The 21,419-nt window shown below is 52.5% G+C and overlaps 1 protein-coding gene across 1 annotated transcript; it reads left to right on the top strand.

The window, feature by feature from the left end:
* Positions 1-3: 3 nt before the first annotated feature.
* Positions 4-18,535, top strand: TXLNA (taxilin alpha). The gene is made up of 11 exons (XM_075909072.1): positions 4-163; positions 2,719-2,966; positions 5,477-5,815; positions 8,507-8,598; positions 10,111-10,281; positions 11,760-11,954; positions 12,914-13,033; positions 13,397-13,471; positions 14,041-14,133; positions 15,371-15,466; positions 15,984-18,535. Exons 2-11 carry the CDS (start codon positions 2,747-2,749, stop codon positions 16,299-16,301), a joined length of 1,719 nt encoding a protein of 572 aa, XP_075765187.1. The 5' UTR covers positions 4-163; positions 2,719-2,746; the 3' UTR covers positions 16,302-18,535.
* Positions 18,536-21,419: the final 2,884 nt, after the last annotated feature.

Below are 21,419 nucleotides of genomic sequence, written 5' to 3' on the forward strand. Positions count from 1 at the left end.
CTGCCGCTGGGCCCTTCGCAGAGCTCGGCGCTGAGGAGGAGCCGCGGGGAGCGGGGACCGCATGCAGGGGAGCTCGCCCCTCTGCCGGAGTGCGGCCGGCGGGCGCTACGGATTGGCGGAGGCGAGAGAGCCACGTCAAGCTTCTCGGCGGTGACGTCACGCGGTACGTGAGTGACGTCACTGCAGTGGGGGGAGGGGCATAGGGGTGTGAATGGGGGAGGTGGAGGGGCAGGAGGGAGCGGGACGGGGTGTGAATTGGGGCAGGGCAGCATAGGGGTGTGAATGGGGCCGGGGAGGGAGCAGCATAGGGGTGTGAATGGGGCCGGGGAGGGAGCAGCATAGGGGTGTGACTTGGGGCAGAGGCAGCACAGGGTGTGAATTGGGGAAGGGCAGCATAGGGGTGTGAATGGGGCCGGGGAGGGAGCAGCATAGGGGTGTGAATTGGGGCAGAGGCAGCATAGGGGTGTGAATTGGGGCAGGGGGAGAAGGGAGCGGCATGGGGTGTGAATTGGGGCAGGGGAGCAACATGGGTGTGAACGAGGCTGGGAGGGCAGGGGATGTATGAATGTGAATGAGGCAGTTGGGGGTGTGACTGGGTAGTGTCAGATGGTATTGTACGGCTGGGTGCTGTGGGAGTGCAGGTGAGGGCAGGGAAATGTGGGGAATCATGGGTACCTAGCAGCTTAGGAGATAGATAGGGACAATCGTGCACAGCTCTGTGGGGACTGGCACTTGCAGAGGATGCAGAGGCAGTGGAGCCTGTGGAGTTGGGTGGAGCACAAGAGCACACATTGGGCAGTGTAGGGATGTGTACAATTCATGGGATGCCACAGGGAGATGGAGCATTCATAGGGATGAGCTGACAAAGGGGCTGTACGCAATGTGGGAAATCAGTGCTGCTAAGCCTGTATGTGAGAGAGAGGTACATATTAGGGGTGTAAATTCTAGATTAATCAGTTAACTGATTAAATGGTAGGTTAACCTAATGTTTAACCGGTTATCTGACTAAGCAGGATCCTGGGCTAGGGGCTGCCAGATGCAGGGGAGGCCACAGGTTACGGGGGGAGGGGGCTGCTCCCAGGTAACTGGTTACCCACTCACATTCCTAGTACATTTTGGTGTCTGTGTAAGAATAGTTGACATGCTTGCCTTGGCCCCCGTTACTTTTAACTTCCGTCCCTGGCTTCATAAAGCTGATTGTGCCCTGAGTTGCTCTCTGAGAAGAAGCATAGACTTAATTGTGTGTAGCTATGCTCAAATTTGGGACAAAATGTTTCTTTCATCAAATAATTCTGTGGGGGATCCAGATTGTCCTGGGACAGCTACGCTGCCTTTGTTTCATAATTGTGAGTGTCTCTGAAATGGGATAGAAATGTAGCCGTGTTAGTCTGGTGTAGCTGAAACAAAATACAGGACTATATAGCACTTTAAAGACTAACAAGATGGTTTATTAGATGATGAGCTTTCGTGGGCCAGACCCACGTCCTCAGATCAAATAGTGGAAGAAAATAGTCACAACCATATATACCAAAGGATACAATCAAAAAAATGAACCCATATGAAAAGGACAAATCACATTTCAGAACAGAGGGGGGATGCGGGGGGGGGGGGGGGGAAAGGAAGGTAAATGCCTGTGAGTTAATGATTTGTCCTTTTCATATGGGTTCATTTTTTTTAAATTGTATCCTTTGGTATATATGGTTGTGACTATTTTCTTCCACTATTTGATCTGAGGAAGTGGGTCTGGCCCACGAACGCTCATCATCTAATAAACCATCTTGTTAGTCTTTAAAGTGCTACATAGTCCTGTATTTTGTTTCTGAAATGGGAGACTGCAGAGTTGCTGCAGCATTTGCTTTTCCTGTTATCTGAGTGGTGAATGAGGGATATGGGTAAAATAATGAAAGAGAGTATATTTCTGGAAGGGTGTGAAATGGAAAGAAGCTGGAATTTGGCCTGTGTGTGTCAGTTCTGTTTCATGGAGATAATTGGTAAATCTTTTTGTTGCTGACTACCAGCTCTTCCTAGAAACTACATGCTTTCCCTCTTAGCCTGGTGTTTTAAGAGAAGCTGGCCCTTCTCCTATCTTGAGGATCCTGAGTCAAGATTTTGGCTTCTGTCCATCCCTCCCAGGCTAGGAGAGTCTGTGTGCTTAGTAAAAGCAATGCATTCAACACTAGAGAGGGAAGTTCTCGTGTCAGTCTGCAGGGGCCCTTCTAGGCTAATGCTGGACTCCATTTCCTGGTGTTTTATGGAATGAAATGTTCTGAGAGCAAAGCATTAAGTGAAGGGTGGAGTGGTGGGTCCATCAGAAGACTGTAATCTACAGAATACAGAGGTGACAGAGCCATTTACTCTATGTGGGTTTGGGAGTTACTGGCTTGGCTCCAAAGGAAGCTGTCTCTAGCCACCCTGGAGGAACAGCTATCCTGACATGGAGCCCTTTATGGTGAGGGGGATAGCTTACAGATGTGGGAGGAAGGGTGCGTTTACTTTCCAACAACAGAATGGAGTTAACAAAGCTTCTATTGAGTACGAGGCAGCATCTGAGTCTTACGACTAGCCGTGGATGGAGAGGCTCAATGAAGAACCTTGTTCTCTCAGTTGTGAATGTTTCAATCCCTGTTGATTTCACCTAGCAATGAGTATGTTGTAGGATGCTGACTTCTGCTAAAATCCTGTTACAACTAAACCCAGGTGACGTTTCTCTTTCACCAGGGTTTGAGACGGAGTGGGAAGAAGAGACATGATGAAGGACCAAGGTGGGGAAGACAAAGCTGCCCTGCTGCCTGCTGGTCTTCCCAAAATGAACAGCAATCTGGTGCTAGACGAAGGCGACTTAGCTGAGGCTGCAGCACCCCCTGAAGCTGGGGAACCCCCAAGCCAGTCCAGGACTTGCAGCTCTGAGCCATCTGCTGATGGCAATGCTGAGAGCCTGACTAGTGAGGTGCAGGATAAAGATGAGGGTATGTTTCAGCGTTGAGCTTGAAGGGCCATGCCTGCAGAGAGGCTGTGGCTTTCTCTCTAGGGTGGCTGTTGTAACTAATTTCCATTCGCTCAAGTGTGGGAGGCCTGTGGCTTTAGGAGCAGATTGCTGGGTTTTAGGTGCATGCAAGGCCTTGTGTGCACCGTCTCGGAGTAATACCCATGTGTACGGGATGGCGGGTACAAAGATGTGAACATGCCCCCACCACTGTTTCTCAGTTGGTTGTATTGAATGACTTACTGTTCACCCTAGGGATGTAAGAGAGTAGTCGAATACTTGACTACTTGATAAGCCCAGGCTTTCTCGACTGTTCTACTTGCATTCTCCCCATGCCCAAAGACCAGGGACAAGCCAGCTGCTCTGGGGGTGGCTCAATCACAGCTCCATTCTCTGCCTGTCCCACACGCTGGGCTGTTCCGGGAGCCTCGCTCACGCACAGCAGGTGGGGAAGCGGCCAGTGCTGCCCGGCACTGGACCAGGAGCCAAGGACCGAAGCCCAGGCAGGCAGAGTGCAGTGGCCAGGCAAGCTTGGCACTCCCAGGCTGGCCTCAGGGAGATGCAGGCTCGCTGCATTGGCTGGGCTGGCAGCGCTCCGTGGGTGGGTTTCCTGAAGTGAGCCAGGCCGATGCAGTCAGCGGCGCTGTGCAGAGCCCTGAACTGGTGGCACTTGGGGTTCTGTGTGGGCTGCGTAGGTGGGGGGCAGGGCCTCTGGCCGGGCTGGGCACTCTGGGAGCCCGGTTGTGCCCCATGGGCACTTGGGAGGAGGCTCTGGCAGCCGAGTCACTGCTCAACTGGAGTGAGCCCGGGCTGAGCGCTGCGTGCCAGCAGCAAGAGCTCGTGAGTCACTGGGGCTTTGTCCTGGGCGGGCGCTGTGTGGCTTGGCCCGGGCGCGCCACAACCGGAAGAGGCAGAACAGGGCGAGCGGCTAAGGGCCCAGCAGGGCTCATACGGCCCGGCCTCCACTGTCGGCCAGTCCTGGCCCTGCAATTCCTGGCTGGGCTCTGCTCATCTCCTGGCCTGCCCGTGTGGTGCCTGCGTGTGGCTACATGGCGTGTTGGGCAGCCAATGCACAGCCCCCGCCAGGGCAGAGCCCTTGCCCCAAAGTGGCTTCGGCTTTGCTCTGCGGGGCTGGAGGCGCAAATAGGCAGGTCAAGCGCCCCGATGGCAGCAAAACACACTGGGCAAGCCCGGCAGGAGGCAGCCCGCGGGCGAGTTTCATTTGGGATGTGGCTTCCCAGCACATCTCATGTCACCACTTCCCCTCCTGCCTTCCTGTCCGGTCTCTGGCAGCTTGGGGGAACCTCGGCAAGCGCCTGCCCTCCGTGCACATCCCAGAGCCGGGAGAGGAAGCCGAAGGGCCTGGCAATCCCGAGAGGGCTGGCCGGGCTCTAAGAAGGCAGCACTAGGTTGGCAGAGGGGCGCTTGACCTGCCTATTTGCGTCTCCAGCCCCACAGAGCAAAGCCGAAGCCATTTTGGGGCAAGGGCTCTGCCCTGGTGGGGGCTGCTAAACCTGGCAGGAGCCGGGACTGAGCCAGCTCGGCTCGGGACCAGTTCATGCCCAGTCCAGGAGCTACTCCCGCGGCTCTGCAGTTTAAACGTAGTAAGAGCCGGGCTGCCTGTATGCCTGGCTCTTACTACAGTTAATCTGCAGAGCTACAGTGTGGGCCAGCTCCCAGAGGCTCCAATCCTATTGGCTACTCGTGTGGTGACTACACGATTAGCTGATTACTCGTTTCTTAACATCCCTACTTCACCCAGAGGATGTAGTGAAGACTGGGACTGTAACAGGGTTCAGAAAAGAACTAGCTACATTCCTGGAGGACAGGTCCATCGATACTTATTAGCCAGGATGGGCAGGGATCAATACTTATTAGCTCTGTTTGTCAGAGGCTGGGAAGGGGCGACAGGGGAGGGATCACTGGATGATTCCCTGTTCTGTTCACTCCCTCTGGGGCACCTGGCACGGGCCACTCTCGGCAGACAGGACCCTGGGCTAGATGGACCTTTGGTCTGTTCCAGTCCAGTCGTTCTGACGTTCTAATGGATATTAGCAGGGCTCGCCAAGCGGCAGTGAGCCCCACTCGCCAGCCACGTGGTTCGGCGTGCTGCGCATGGGCTGACTGCGCTGCGCGGCTGTGCCGGCTTGTAATCTACTTGCCACGGGCGAGTAGATTACAGTAATTGTCGAGCCCTGGATATTGGGCTGTTACTATGAAAGAAAATGAATATGGAGCCTGCTCCCAATAAATGGAGTGGGAGTGGGATGTTGGAAGCCTGCTCCTAACACGGTAGGGGAACGCTGCCAGAAGTGCTGCTTCGTAGTCAGGGCAGCTAGCTAGAGCTGCAGTTCCCCAGGACGTAGCCCTAGTAGGAACCCTTTCCGCTGCTGTCTGGTTATTATACAGGGTTACAGCAGAGAGCAGCTGGCAGGATAGAAATCATGAGAGAAAGTGCCATGTGTTTGTCTTCTCCTCTCCTGCCTCCCCCAGTTGGTCTTGTGGCAGAAGAGACAAAACCCTCCCCACCTGCCACGTGTGATGTTTCGGAAGAGCTGAGCCGGCAGCTGGAGGACATCCTGAACACGTACTGCGTGGATGCCAGCCAGGACGGTCCAGGAGATGACGGTGGACAGAGTGAGCCTGCAGAGCCAGACGAAGCAGACAAGTGCCGGAGCGAATCCCCCAGGAATGGCGGGCAGGAACCAGGCTGCCCCGAGATGAACGGAGAGAAGGAGGGCTCCAAGGGTCCGGAAGAGTTCCGAGTCAATGACGAGTGTGGGGAGCGTGATCAGAAACGGGCCCAGGAGAAGAAAAAAGCCAAGGGTCTCGGTAGGGGTTCTCAGCCTTCGGCTGCAGCTAGTCTGGAGTGGGGAACTCCCCCCTTCCCCCCCCGGCCTTCCACTTTCATAGTGATTTATTTACCGTCTGCTAAAGCCAGTGTAATATGCATTGTAGCCATGCAGTGGATGGCAGTGTTCAAAAATGATATGGCTCTGTGCGCCATGGGGATGGGAAGAAATGTGCCCTGGGCTGCTTAGGCACATGCCAACCCTGAGCACTGACAGAGCCTCTGAATTGCAGGTGCAGTCTTGAGCAAGCCATGTTAGGGATATTAAAGGGGTAACCGGTAACCGAGTAAGCATTGCTTTACCAGCAGGCCTACTGGGGTAACTGGTTAACCAGCGGCCAGCCAGAGCAGCCTGTGCCATGGGCCCTACGGGCGGGGGGCTAGTCCAGTTGGGCCCACTGCGCCACGGGTGAGGGGTGCTCTAGCTTGTCCAGGCCAGAGCAGCCCTGCCCGCGGTACGGTGCAGTGGGCCCTGCAGGCAGGGGCTGCTCTGACCCAGCCAGGCCCACCATGCCATGGGTAGGGGGTGTTCCAGCCGGGCCAGAGTAGCTCCCCTGCCCACAGTACGGTGGGCCCTGCACCACACTGGGAGGTGGGGTTGTTTGCTCCAGCCCGGTTAAACACTGGGCATGTTCAGCTTGGTGCTTCAGGCCAGACTGTGTGCACAGCTTCTGAGAACTGTCTTCCCCCACCCACACTTGATGAAAGAAAAGGATGCGGGTTAGATCCTCTAGAGACCATCAGTTATTCTTGCATTTGAGAGAGAAAGTAAATTGCCCTCTTGGATCTGTACAAGTTGGCAGCAGAGAATTTCCAACTGGGAAAGCTGGAACGCGAGTGCGCGGTCGCCTGTTTAATTTGCATCTACGTTTGTTGTGATGGCATTTACGAATCAGGCGTGGAATTGCACACACTGTGCACTAAACGTCTTTGCTCCACTGCATTTACCAGGGTTGGGGTGGTTTAGCTGTTGAATGGGGCCGGTGAGTCCAAGTCTCCCAGCTTCTGTTCCCTGCTGAGCCACATGCTGTTTGTGCTGCCTATGGCCAAGTTGCTTCTCCAGCTGTCTGTCTTAGGCATTTGACTTCCCCCTTGCCATAATATCTTAGGGTATGTCTAGACTACATGGCTCCATCGACGGAGCCATGTAGATTTGTTTATTGGGCAAAGGGAAATGAAGCGGCGATTTAAATAATCGTCGCTTCATTTAAATTTAAATGCTGCCACGCTGAGCCGACAAACAGCTGATTAGCTGTTTGTCGGCTCAGCGCGCTAGTCTGGACGCTCCGCGGTTGACATCAAAGCCCTTTGTCGACCACCCCAGTAAACCTCATCCCACGAGGAATAATGGGGTGGTCGACAAAGGGCTTTGATGTCGACCGCGGAGCATCCAGACTAGCGCACTGAGCCGACAAACAGCTGATCAGCTGTTTGTTGGCTCAGCGCTGCAGCCATTTAAATTTAAATGAAGCGTTGATTATTTAAATCGCGGCTTCATTTCCCTTTGCCTACAACCCTAATCTACATGGCTCCATCGATGGAGCCATGTAGTCTAGACACAGCCCTAGTGTCTCACTGATTTAATGTACATATTCTCATGGGGCCATGTGTGTGGTAGGGATGTTAACTGGTACTCTGGGAGCAGCCCCCCGCCCATGGCCCGCAGAGGGCTACTCCAGCACCGCCTGGCCCCCGTGCAAGGCTGTGAGTTGTTAGCTGTGCTAGCAGTCCTGCATGGCGCTGGACGCAGCTAGTACTTAACATTTAACCAATTAACTAATTAAATGGGATTTTACATCCCGGGTATGTGGTGCAGAGACCTGTAGCCTGACTTGAACCAGACGGGATTTAACTACATGAGTCAGGCAGGAACACATCTTGGGATTGGGTCAATGTTCCTCCTGCCCAGGGGTGAGCATGTTGGTACCTGTGTGTCCCGCTTGTACTGAGCGGTGCCAGTTTGCTGCACAGTGTGTACTGCAGAATGGCTGTCTGAGGAGTCACAGTACCGTCCTTCTCTGTAGCACACACCCAACCTTTGAGGACCTGGGCCTAAGTGACTTCCCCAAGGTCTCACAAGAAGTCAGTGGCAGAGCAGAGAACTGAACCCATCCTCTGAAGGGAACAACCTTCAGTTACCCTGGTGGCTCACATTCACACTGAGAATCTGGGACGTGCATCAGGGTTTCTAGCTGTGGTTTTGTGTGTGGTTTGGAGCAGGTTTCCAGCTGGGTGCTTCCCCTTTGCCTTATGACCTAGAGCAGTGATTCCCAACCGTTTTTCCATGGAGGAACTCCTAAAATAACTTCATATCCCAAAGAACCCCTACCTATGAAAATGTTTGCAGGCCAGAAAAAGTTGACAGCGGGGAGCGCAATTCAATTACTGCAAAATTATTTGCAGGACAATTTATTTGTAAAGAGCTGTTTTGTGTGTGTGTGTGTGTATGTGTATGTGTATGCACGCGCGTGCACACACACACAAGTCAGCTTACATTGTAAGAAAAAAAAATTGGAATGGAACGGGGCAAGTCTCCAGTCCATGTTTTATTTATTCCACAATTTCTTGCAGAACCCCTGCGGAACCCCAGGGCCCATGGAACCCTGATGGGGAAACACTGACCTAGAGCCCCGTGTGAAAGTGGTGTTTCTGCTTTGTGTCTTGCGTTCCAGGCAAGGAGATCACGTTGCTGATGCAGACGCTCAACACGCTGAGCACCCCGGAGGAGAAGCTGGCGGCCCTTTGCAAGAAATACGCTGAGCTGGTCAGTCCCTGTCAACTACACTCGAGGCTCCAGGGCGGGAGACTAATGTCTCTTGCTGCCAAGAGGTCAAGATCGTTCGGCGATGCAGGAGCCCGAGATGCTCCTCAGCCTGTACATACGCTGCCATTATTTTCACATGAAACATGGCTTCCTGGGCTCTCTGGCTCAAAAATATGGCGAGGCCCCAGGGGGAGAGAGTTTGTTACTGACCAGGCCCACACGTGCACGAGGGAGAATAAACCAAGCCAGAGTAGGGCCCAAGAGCTCCAGTGTAACACACTCAGCGGTGGTGAGCGCCTAAGATGGGACATGCCCAGTATTCAGAGTCACCTCTGTGGTATAGGGATGTAAAATCCCGTTTAACTAGTTAACTGCTTAAACATTATGTTTAATTGGTTAACTACTTAAATGAGGGTGGGTGGGGTGTGTATGTGACCTCAGTGCTCTATGAGCAGCTCCCAGCGAACCCAGCTTGGGCTTGCTGAGGATGAGGGTAGCCAAGGGGAGAGTAACTGTTCAGAATCATGAGACTGTCTAGTGGCTGGAGTTTGGGCTAAGAGCTTCTGAGTTTTACTTTAATCTCTGACACTGATTCACTTTATGGCCTCAGGCATGACCCTTTCCCTCGCTGCATTTCAACTTCCTTAACTCTAGAACTGGACAGATTACCAAGGGCTGGGGTGGATTCTCTGTCACTGACAATTTTTAAATCAAGATTGGATGTTCTTCTAAAAGATCTTCTCTACAATTTATTTTGGGACGTTCTTTGGTGGTCAGACTTGATTGCAATGGTTGCTTCTGACCTTGGAATCTATCAGTCTAGACTAGAGGGTAAGGAGACTGGCTCATCTCTCAAGGAGTTTGTGAGGTTCGATTAATCGTTAGCCTGTTTACAGTACATTCCACACAAGAACCCTCATAATCCCTTTACAAGGCAGGTAGTCTTGTCACCGTTTTAGGGTTGGGTAAAGTGAGGCTCAAAGAGGGAACATCCTAGCATCACTGACAGAACCATGAATGTGATCCAGGAGTCCTGACTCACTTTCCCCTGCACTAACCACTGGACATCACTCCCTCGCCACAATTTAAGAGGTATTGTAATACCTGAAAGAAGCACATGGATTAACTCTACCGAGCCTGACTCGGAGCCATCCTCACAGCATTAGGTCCTATCGGAATCCCGAGGAACAAATGATGCCCAAAGGGGTTCCTCTATAGTGATACGTCCCGGGCTGGAGGCTGAGACCCATGCCATTGAGCTAACCCTGCGCCCCACACCCCACTCTCTGTGCTTGGCTTAGATACATTTCATGCGAGAGCCAGCTCCATAAAAGGTGCTGTGCTCAGCTAGAGCTGTATGAGCCATGGATTCCTCCAGCCCTGGTTGCTGCAGTGGTTATTCTTCTGGGGCTGGAACGTTCTCCAGCTGAGTCCAGAACTCTCTCCCTGGGGTGCAGCTGGAGTCAACCCCCTCGTTTGCTTTGCCGCATCTTTCCTTCTCCCTCCCTCTAGCTGGAAGAGCACAGGAACTCCCAGAAGCAGATGAAGACCCTTCAGAAGAAGCAGACGCAGCTGGTGCAGGAAAAGGACCATCTGAGGAGTGAACATAGCAAGGCCATCCTGGCCCGCAGCAAGCTGGAGAGTTTGTGCCGCGAGCTCCAAAGACACAACCGCACCCTCAAGGCAAGATCCTTCTTGCTCCCTATCCCACAGGGGCCTTGAACCTGAGAGAGAGACAGCGACGGAACAGGGCTGCTTTATCTCTTCCCTGGATCGGCGGTGGCCAGTCTCTCAGGGCAGCTGTTCCCATTTACCGCAGGAAGGGCTGGGCTGTACCTGCCTGCCGTGCGCGTGCTAACCTTGTGGTGCTTCTTATCTTGCATAAACAATGCGGGCATGTCTGCACAGCAGTGTTGTGTCGAAATAACAGAGTGCGCGTCTCCACAGCAAGCCCGTTATTTCAAAATAATGGGCTTCTTACTCCGACTTCTGCGACCCTCACTTCTCGAGGAGTAAGGGACGTCGGAGGGAGAGTGCTCTTCCGTGGACGTCCTGCAGTGTAGACAGCGCCAAAAGCCAAGTTAAGGTGCTTCAACTTCAGCTAGGCAGTGGACGTAGCTGAAGTTGCGTCGCTTGATTCGACTGTAGCCGTGCCTTGAGACCGGGGACGTGGTGTGTCTAGTGAGACTGTCAGATGGTTGAGACCTGGGGCGGGCGAGAGTCACACTGGTGAAGGAGGGTGTGCAGTGGCAGAGCCCTGACACCCAGATTAGACTCTTTGGTAAGGTGGTGTGACGTAGCGGGGCATCTTGCCGGTCTCTAGGCTTGGGCTGTCCCCTACTGGCCCTGTCTGTGAGCACGGCCCAGTAGGGGGGCCAGACACTGCCCTGGCCGGTTCTGACTGGGGGAAGGGAAGGAGGTTGGAATAAGGAAAGTATGTGGGGGGAGAAAGAGTTAGTCTGGGGCTGGAAACATGATGGAGACAGCCTAGGGAGGGGGCTTGGAGACTAGGGCCTCAGGCACCCGCCTCAAGAGTTCTGGGGCATCCTAGCCCCCCTCCTATTGCCACATCATGTCTATGCTGGACTGTCTTCTGGAAACTCAGTAAATCCCTCTCTACTCTGCTGGCTGGCGGAGACTGTTCTGGCTGCTACAGGGGTGCAGGATCGGGGGAACCCCGACTGCGCCATCACAGGTGGGAAGCTGGGCACCTGGCGTACCCGTCGCATTCCGAGTGTGCGTTGCCGGGGTAGACAGCAGTATTTGACCTACAGCCTTACCGCCTGCAAGAGGCCTGTCCGGTCTGTCTGAGACCAGCCCACTGTCTGCCTAGCCCTGTGTTACATTTCACTGCGTGGAGCTGCCCATCTCTTCCCTGTCACTGAACTTACCCGGTGCGGGACAGCTGGGACCAGCAGATTTGACCTGTCGATCTCGCCCGCCCTTTGTCGCAGATGGGGGGTTGGAGACGGAAAGGGCAACAGGGTAGGCGGGGGGGTGAGTGTGGTGAGCCGGGCCACCCAAGCTTTTTTCCTCTTTGGCCTACATAGTAACACGCGTGCCCTGGAGGGCGAGGTGATCTGGGTAAATTGCTCTGTCAGTCGACTGGTCCAGCTGTCCCCCGGGCATTGACCTGGGTCCCTTTGTACCTTCTCCCGAAGGAGGAAGGCGTCCAGCGTGCGCGAGAGGAGGAGGAGAAACGGAAGGAAGTGACATCCCATTTCCAGGTGACGCTGAACGACATCCAGCTGCAGATGGAGCAGCACAACGAGCGGAACGCCAAGCTGCGCCAAGAGAACATGGAGCTGGCGGAGAGGCTGAAAAAGCTCATTGAGCAGTACGAGCTGCGGGAGGAGGTGGGGCGCCAGTCGGACAAGGAACCCTGGGTCCCAGGAGGGGTAGGGTGGGGGCCTTGCATAGCAGATGGAATCTTGGGCTGGCTGGGAGGGGGATGTCTCCCCTCCAAGGTGATGTGGATTTCTAGAGGCTGGGGTGATACTACGTTATCTTCTGATAGCACTTAACTTCAGTGCTGTTGGCTGCTCAGAGCTGTTCACCTCAGACCTGCATGATGCTTCTTATCACTGTTTTACAAATTGGGAAACTGAGGCGCAGAGCGGTGAAGGGACTTGCCCCAGGCAGCGAGCCAGGGGCAGAGGCTTAGAACCAAGGCGCCTCATGCTCTAACTCCAGGCTGCTGCCTCCCCCGTCCAGTACTGTGAGCTGTTGGAACTGAGAACGTTGGCGTCCCTTCTTTGCTAGCCCAGATGCTGTGAACTAGATAGAACGCACAGGGCTGCTGGGTGGCATGTGGAAATGTCCGCCAGGGTCATAGGCCCTTCTGCTCCCACCAACATGCCATTTGGGCAGCAAAGCCGGCACGGTTAGTAGCAGCTAGGGATGTAAAAAGTCAGCTAAGAAGGTAACTGTAAAAGCTGCTGAAAATCATCGCGGTTACGTGGTTACACGCGCTGCCAGCTCTGCAGTATAAATAAGCTTTGCTGCCAAGCCTCTCTTGCTGGCCCTGCTCCTGGGAAGGCGGCTTCCCTGCTGCAGAAAAATTGCCTCCCCGGGAGCAAGGCCAGCAGCCCTTGCTGGCCCTGCTTCCAGGGAGCCAGCGTGTAACCCTGCAGGGGTGGGACCGGGCCAGGCCTGCCACTGACAGGGGTTGCTCTGGTCTGCTGGAGCAGTCCCCGCCTGCTACCCAGGGAGATCAGGGAGCAGCTCCAGCCCCTACCCTTTTAGGGTGATGCTTGCTGGTTAGCCGGTTAACCTTCCCCATCCCTGCTAACAACCCCTGTATTCCCCTTGGCAGCATATCGATAAGGTGTTCAAACACAAGGACTTGCAGCAGCAGCTGGTGGATGCCAAGCTCCAGCAGGCCCAGGAGATGCTGACGGAGGCAGAGGAGAGACACCAGCGGGAGAAGGACTTTGTAAGTCTGCTGCTTTGGCAACTGTCTTAGCAAATCCTGTTGAGCCATTCGGCTCTCGCCTCCCCGCTAACACTTCTCTAAGAACAGCTGGCCTGTTGGGAGGTAAGGAATTGCCCAGCCAGATCTGACTGTCCTGGTCCACTGTCCTCCATAGCGGCTTCCCCAGCAGTAGAAGCCCTGGTCTGTTGTTCAGTGCTGGCTGTGCTCCACGACAGGATCCCTTCCAAGCCGCTGCCTTGCAGGGCTGTGGGATTCTCACCCAGCTGCCCCTTCTGGAGCTAGGATGGATTCGAGCTATTCCCAGTGCCCCGCCCTGGAGCCCAGGTCGCTAACTCCATTCCCCTCTCCCATGGTCTCTTGTAGCTGCTGAAAGAGGCCGTGGAGTCGCAGAGAATGTGTGAGCTGATGAAGCAGCAGGAGACCCATCTCAAACAGCAGGTGAGGTAGCACAGCTCAGGCTGTTGGGCTCTTATGACTATTTCCCTAGTAGGCAGCGGGTTCTGCCCTAGTGGGTGGGCCCCTGCATTTCAACGCTGGGAAGGTCTGCATAAGCCCAGGAGGTACAATGCAGGGTAGGACCTCCCTGCGCCCCTTTACTTCTCTGCTTCCTTGGAGAAAGGAAGAGGCCCCGGTTTCCCAGCATCTTTCTCGGTGCTGGGGCAGGTTGTCCTTTGGCACGGGGCTGTGGGCCTGACCGGCAAGGCGCTGAAGTCTGTGGAAGTTGTGGGCACTCAGCACCTTGCAGGGGTGGGCCAAAGCAAGACAAGGGGATTGTTCCTTTCTTTCCAGTCCAGGACTCTGAGCACGGCAGGTTGGTGCTGTACACCATAGAGCCCAGGCCTCTACTGAACCTCCAGGGCTTAAATCCCAGGAGTCAGCTCGGTGCCGCTCGGAAATCCAGCCTCTTCCTTGCTGGACACTGACCTGGGGAAGGGAGGCTGGAACGAGATGCCTTCTAGGTGGTCCCATGGTACGTGGCGCTGAGCTGCGGTTCCCTCCCTCTCTAGCTTGCCCTCTACACGGAGAAGTTTGAGGAGTTTCAGAACACACTTTCCAAGAGCAGCGAGGTGTTCACTACATTCAAACAGGAGATGGAGAAGGTACTGTGATTGTCACCCCTATTGGCCAAAGAGCTGGCATGGGCCTCTCTGATGTGTGAGATCCACTGTCCACCTCCATCCACACTGGGCTTCGAAGCCGGTGAAGCAGCAACTCCTTCATTATGGAGACGCCAGCTTTCACCAACGGCAGAAATCCTCCAGGAGTCACCTGCTCCTAGGAAGTAAACCAATCCCATTCAGCAGTCGTTAACAAAAGGACCTGGAGCCTTCCCGTGGGACAGGGTGGGGCTGGATCTGGGATGGGGTGGGAGAGTTGGTCCAGGGTTAGCAGTGCTGCGAGGCAGCCTGCATCTGAGCCTTCCCAAAGGTATGGGGAGTTTGGAGGTGGGTGTAGAAGTGGTTTAGCCCTATGGTTTGTTGTGTCCTGGTCCATGGACAGTGGATAGAGGAGGCTTGGAGTAGAGATGTTAAATTTAATTAACTGGCTAATTGAATTGTCAATACAATTTGCATCGACGATTCGATTAGTTGACATGGGCACATCCGCCTTTGAAGTATAGCAACAACCCCAGGGCTGTTGCTACACTTCAAAGGCAAAAGTGCTGTGGGGAGCACGGGGCCAGCGGGGAACTCAAGCAGTCACCTGCTGACCTCGTACTGTTGCAAAGCGGCAGTGGCACTTGGAGCCTGGGGTCAGCTGGGGACTCAGAATCCTCAGCTGACCCCGGGCTCCATGTGGTGGCCACTTTGAAATGCCGTGGGGAGCCCGGCGTCAGGCTCCCCTTGGCACTGCCGCTTTGAAACGCCACATGCAGACTGGGGCCTGCTGGGAGTCCTGGCCCCGGGCTGCATGCGGCATTTCAAAGTGGCAGCGCCGCGTGGAGCCCGGGGTCTGTCCCTGGGCTCCACTCGGTGCTACTGTTTTGAAGCAACCCCTCCTGCCCCCCTTTCCTTGCTGCCGCTTTCCGACCGAGGCAGCAAGTGAGGAGAGCGACTAGTCGATTATTGTGTCAACTATGCGATAAGCATTTGCTTATGGAATAGACAACTAATCGTTCACATCCCTAGCTTGGAGCAGCCTGGTCAGTAGTCCCTCTGGGTGAACTCAGCCTTGCTCCACTTCACCCACTGAGGGGCTGCTGCAGTTCCCTGGGTCGGCTACATCTGACTCCCTGCTCTGGGGATGTTCATGCGCCCCTGAAGGGACTGTAGAAACTGTCCAGTTGCGCCGCTCTGCAGCTCTCTCTCTTTTCTGTTTTTTACTATTATTCTGTAGATGACAAAAAAGATCAAGAAGCTGGAGAAGGAGACCACCGTGTACCGGTCTCGCTGGGAGAGCAGCAACAAGGCTCTGTTGGAGATGGCTGAGGAGGTAAGCCCCCCGTCTTGGTTGTGGTAAGCCCCACGCCACAGCACCAAGCCAGGCATCTGGCTCAGCTCTGCATTTTGTTGTGTGTCCTGAGACTGTTAAACAGCCAATGGCTAATGCATCAGAGAGCAGGCAACTGGGAGTAAGGGCGAGGAATTTGGTTCCTGGCTCTGTCATTGTGTGATCTTGGGCAAGTCCCGTCTCTACAGCTTACAGAGGGCAAATTAAGGCAAAGGGAAAGAGAAGCAAGGGTTAGTGCAGTACTCTGAGGTGCGTGGAGGAAAGGCGCTATGAGGTTGTCAGTCTCTCCCTACGCCCCAGGGAACAGCAGATCGGAGTTGGTGGTGACAGCGTATGAGCACTGGGTCCTGACGTGTGCTCAGAGGCATGTGAACTTGGCCTGTTTCTTCCAGGAGCTTCCCTGTGCCTCTCTTTCCCGCCTCAGGCCCTAAGTTACCGTCTTAGCTGGAAGACTCTCTGCTCCTCACCCTCACTGCTTTGGGACCATTGTCTTTTGCAGAAAACCCTTCGGGACAAGGAGCTGGAGGGGCTTCAGGTGAAAATCCAGCGCCTGGAGAAGCTGTGCCGAGCCCTTCAGACCGAGCGTAATGACCTGAACAAGAAGGTGCAGGACCTGTGCACCCATACGCCTCAGCCCGACGCAGACGTGCTGGAACCCCTCAAGGACCCATCTCGAGACAGCTCTGGTGAGCCGGCACCAGGGGGCGCTGTAGCACAGCAGTGCCCTGGGGAAGATTGTCTTCGTTCCACGAAGCCCGTGCCCGGCACAGAACCTGCGGAGAACCCGGGAGAACTGAGCATAGGAGCGCTGGGTTAGGTCGGGACAGAGGAATGCTCTCACTGTGCTGAGTAAGCCCTTTATCAGCAGGTAGGGGAAGGGATGGTCACATGTGAATGGTTCAACAGCTCGGTCTAATGTCCTTTCCTTGGTCCCAGGACTGGGGGCTTTGAGATTTTTCCAGTTTAGGCTTTTGGAGATTTTTTTAATATATACATACATACATATATATATATATATATGATATATAAAATGATGTGCAGGGCAACATACACTTTTATATATGGATATATATAAACTAGAGTGAGCCACTCCCATGCGTGTGCGTGGATATCTAATTCACAGATTTTTAACTGATTGGCCCTTTTCCTGAACGACCTTGTTAATGGCGGGCGGGGATGCCCTTTTCGAAGCTAGGCAGCTCAGGGGAGCAGATAGGAGGGACTGGAGACGGTTCACCCGCCGGCTCATAGCATCCAAACAACTGGAAATGTCGCTAGCGCCGCCTGAGGCTGTGCACTTTTTAACATCACTTTAACGTAGAGGGTGGAACTGGGCACAATTTGGAGTGTTCCCCAGCCTTGGATGCTCCTTTGGGTGGCTGTAGACCGGATGGGGGCACTGGGGTGTGCTAGCGTATTTTTTTCCTGGTTAGCAGCTTTCTCTTTCCCGTAGGAAGGGGAGGGAAGAGGCTGTTTTTTCTTTGTCATTCAGTCCATGTATTGTATAGGAACGAAAGGAAATGGAGAAACAGCCCGGGTCTGGGACGCATCAGAAAGCTCCCTCAGCGGGCATCCCTCTGGGCCTTCGATATTCCCAGAACCTGCTGATGTCTCAGTAGCCTTATAATTCACAGTTGCCTCGACGCTAGACGCACACGTGCACAAATGTATTAAAGAGTTAATCCAAAGGTCTACTTCCGACTTGTTTTGCACATGAACCCTGTGAGGGTGTGAGGAGGCCCTGCAGGTTACTGTCTAGATTGCTTTCCCCGAGGAAGGGTCTCCGTGCTGCCCCATGGCGGGTGTTTACAAAGCAGTGGGTCCATAAAGACAAAACCTCAGCGTTCTCCGGGGCCCGTGAGGAACGTTCTCTGGGCTGAGCCGAGAAGGGAGCCATGTCCACATGGATATTCTACTGGCTGGGATGTGCTGCTGCTCCAGTGCTTTGGCAGGCTCCTTTTGACTTTGTCTTCCCAACACTTTATTCACACGCACCCTTCCCCAGTAACTCAACAGCCTACCTGTGTCCTGGCTGTCAGGCCGACAGCTGCTCTGCATGGAAGGCTTGTGGAGAGAAATGGGCGCGCACAGTCTCTCCTGTCAGCAGAGTGTGAGAGCAGCACGCGATTCGTCCATCCTGTCAGTTCCACAAGAGGGGGATGTGCTGCTTCAACAAATCCTTAGCGGGGTGAAATACCATAGACTTCAGCTTGGGAGTCTTGCCTGAGCAAGGACTTCTGGGTTTGGCCCTCAGTTGACCATTTCTCTAGACTCCCCCCGCTCTCACGTAAATCTTCCCATTTTGGGAAGGGCAGTCCTCTGCTGGTTTTGAAGCAGGCCTCACTAACACTTACAATCACAATACACTTTATTTTCAGTACCCTCCTCCTTTGCTTAAAACCAAACCGGATCAACTCAAGTACATTTCAGTCACTCTCCGTTCTGTTATCTGTCTTGTTTTCTTCCCATTGTTTCTCTTCTAAAACAGCAGGATTGCCAGCAGATCATCTCTAGGCAGCTGCTCAGGGTAAACCATCCTCATGGCTGGTTTTGGGATCAGCCAGCTACTGTACACTAGTCCTGCGTTCAGTGGTGTCGAATCAGTATGGCTCTTCTGGTTAACGTATTAGGTCCTGCCTCCACTAAAGACCTAACAAGCTGGAATCTTTCTGGTCTTCACAGAGCAGGAGGTCTTAGCCTGCTGGTTAGCCTGGGTCTTGCCTTAAGTCAGTGGAACATACTCTATGGAGCGTGGCTTTGGTTTTGTCTTTTGGCCCCCTTGCTTTAAATATCACTACTGTCAGCTCCAGGCAGTCCCTCTCTGCCTCGCAGTGCAAACTGGGACTGACTGAGCAAGAGAATGTATTTATGACCTGATGGGACCACGCCTCATTTCTGGACGGTTAGTTAAGGTCAAGGACTGCAGCCTGACTTTCCTCTGCTCCCTCTGTTTAGAAATCCACAAACTCTTTTTTGCAATGGTACAGATAACCTATATCTGTGGTCTGTTGTCTGTATCGTCATATCCAATAGAAATGCACATGAACTGCTTGATGTGTCTGTTCTTCTTTCCCCCTCACTGTACGGGATGAGGCAAGTTTTATGTATCTTTGTCTAGATAATGATATTTTCCTGTATCTTAATTATAGACTGCATCCACCATGGCCCACGCACAGACTATTTGCAAGTGATCAGAGAGGGCAGGAAATGCAGGTTATGGGGGTAAGGGCGGGTGAGTGCTCTGATGCTGGTGCGTCACTAGTTCCAGAGAGCTGCTTGTGAGGCTCTCCCATCCACCATACCAGGGACCTCCTTTGTGTGGTAGGAGAAAGCACCCAAGAGCGGGGAGCCAGACCAGCATTTTAGCAAGACCGTTTCAGCACAAGGATGCTGATGCGATGTCTACACGGCAGACTTCTGTCTGCTGCAGTTATGCTTGGTTCACGCATCTGAGATTTTATTTACAACCACAACAGCTGGCACCTTGCTTATTTTGATTATTTTACTTACAAAAGCTGAGAGTCTAGAGAATAAGATGACCGCTTGAGCCAGGGACTACTCCACTGTCCTGCATCCGAGCCCATCCTGAACCTGGCAGAAGCAATATTCCCTTCTCTGTATTATTCTACACATCTATCAACGGTCCCTCGGATTTTTTCCACCCATGTGTGGAATAAATTTGTTTGTGCACTGAGGCATGTGTAAATGAGCATCACACAGCCTCGCTGTGGGCCCTCTGCTAATCAGCTGGGCAACATCTGACTCTCTCCTGCACAAGAACCCAGCTTATAGGGAACACTGGCACTCACTGAATTCGGCGTTAGGGCCCATGGGTGATTTCTTTACGACACAGTATACAACAGAGTTTTGCCATCGGTGTCAGTGGGAGTGGTATCCAGATTCATGGGGCTGGAAAGTTCAAGAGAAATATCGGACTCAATTTTAGCATGGTCAGTATTAATACATTTTTCAACATTAACAGTCTACTTAAAAACATGATAAGAAGAGATTGTATTGATGCTACAGCGTGTGTAGTAAAAATATTAATATATTTTTAGAATAATGTTACCAAGACAATATATAACATGGATACTACATATTATTTTAAAATATGGTTCAGTATTGTCATGCATCACAGAAATCAGCCCCCACTCCAGCATGGGTTCTGGCTAGTGAGCAGTGATCCCTTCAAATCCACACAAGGGTTTTCCAGTGGTTTCAGTTTCATTAAAATCCTTGGGTCAGAACAAATACCCTCATGGATTAGTGCATCCTTTATCCACAATGGGGGAGGGGGGTGAGAGACCATGAAAAAGTAATTAGCCCAACAGTGGATCCTCTCCTGGAGGCAAAATTCCAACAGCCAAGTTCTTGTCTAATCAGAGGAATTATAACAAGTAGTCCAGAGACTAATAAAAATATATCTAGTATCATGAGCTTTTGTGAGCAAAACCCACTTCCTCAGATGAGAGGAATTATATTAGCACACTCCCACTTCCTGCCATACACCCAGGCTGTATCTAGACTGCATCCCTTTCCCGTAAAAGGGATGCAAATTAGACACATCGCAATTGCAAATGAAGCGGGGATTTAAATCCCCCCCACTTCATTTGCATAAAAATGGCTGCCGCTTTTTTCCGGCTCGGAGCTTTGCCGGAAAAAAGCGCCAGTCTAGACGCGGATCTTTCGGAAAATAAAGCCTTTTCCGAAAGATCCCTTATTCCTCTTAAAATAAGGAATAAGGGATCTTTTAGAAAAGGCTTTATTTTCCGAAAGATCCCTGTCTAGACTGGTGCTTTTTTCCGGCAAAGCTCCGAGCCGGAAAAAAGCGGCAGCCATTTTTATGCAAATGAAGCGGGGGGGATTTAAATCCCCACTTCATTTGCAATTGCGATGTGTCTAATTTGCATCCCTTTTTACGGATAAGGGATGCAGTCTAGACACAGCCCCAATGAAACCCACTTACTTCTAAAAGTGTACATTGTTTCACAAAATCTTTTGACGTTCCTACCCTGTCCCAATGTTTTCCTTAGTCATGTCTCCTTGGGAAATGACATATAACTCCGTAATGACATAATTGTGTTCCATCGACACCAAAGGTATTAAACTTAATTCAACAAGGGTTAATTCAGTCAGGTTTAACTTAATTCAGTAAGATTCATGGAGGAGATTGCCCTGTTTGTCACAGTAAACCTTAAGTGTATGTCTACACAGTATTTTGGCCCAAGCCTCGCAGCCTGGATCCACAGACATATGACTCTCCTGCACCCCATACTTCACAGCCTAAACTCGGGTCCAAGCTGCAACTTCAAAGCACTGTCAACATCAGAGTTCTAGCACAAGGCCACTAGCCCAAGTCTCTTGACCCCCATGCTGGGAGACTCACTCCAAAATGCTATTATAGATATTCCTTAAGAGTTACAAAATAAATGAGTTGGCTCCCAAAAATCACAAGAATGGTTTGTTTGTTTTTTAAATAGCAAATGTCGGCTTTTGTGCCTTTAGAGTTCACATGTTCAAGCTTTTCTCTGCCTCCAGGAGGGTTAGAAGCTTGCTTTTCTTGTAAGCAGAGCTAATCACGTGACTCCATGAGCAGGGGCTTTAAGGACAAAAACCCATGTTGTGAGACATAAGATAAAATGGCAAGGGCCATCAACACCATCTCCCGTTAATGAGTCTGGTTTAGCAATACATTTCTGCTAAAAGGAAAACTACAATATTTACTTGAGAGAATATTCTAGTTGGCTATTTAGTTGAGAGAGCTGGTGTCTGTCTGTGAATCTGTCTGTTCAAGAACTCCTAAACAGTAAGAGCAAGGACCACCACGTTTGGGATGCAGCTTCCTCTTATCCTAAATTAAAGCAAGGTCAGGGTTTGGTTGTACTGGGAGGGCAGAAGCTTCCCCCCCTCCTCATTTGTACAGGGCTGTATACAC

This window comes from Pelodiscus sinensis, chromosome 25, assembly GCF_049634645.1.
Source record: "Pelodiscus sinensis isolate JC-2024 chromosome 25, ASM4963464v1, whole genome shotgun sequence".
Classification (NCBI taxonomy): Eukaryota; Metazoa; Chordata; order Testudines; family Trionychidae; genus Pelodiscus; species Pelodiscus sinensis.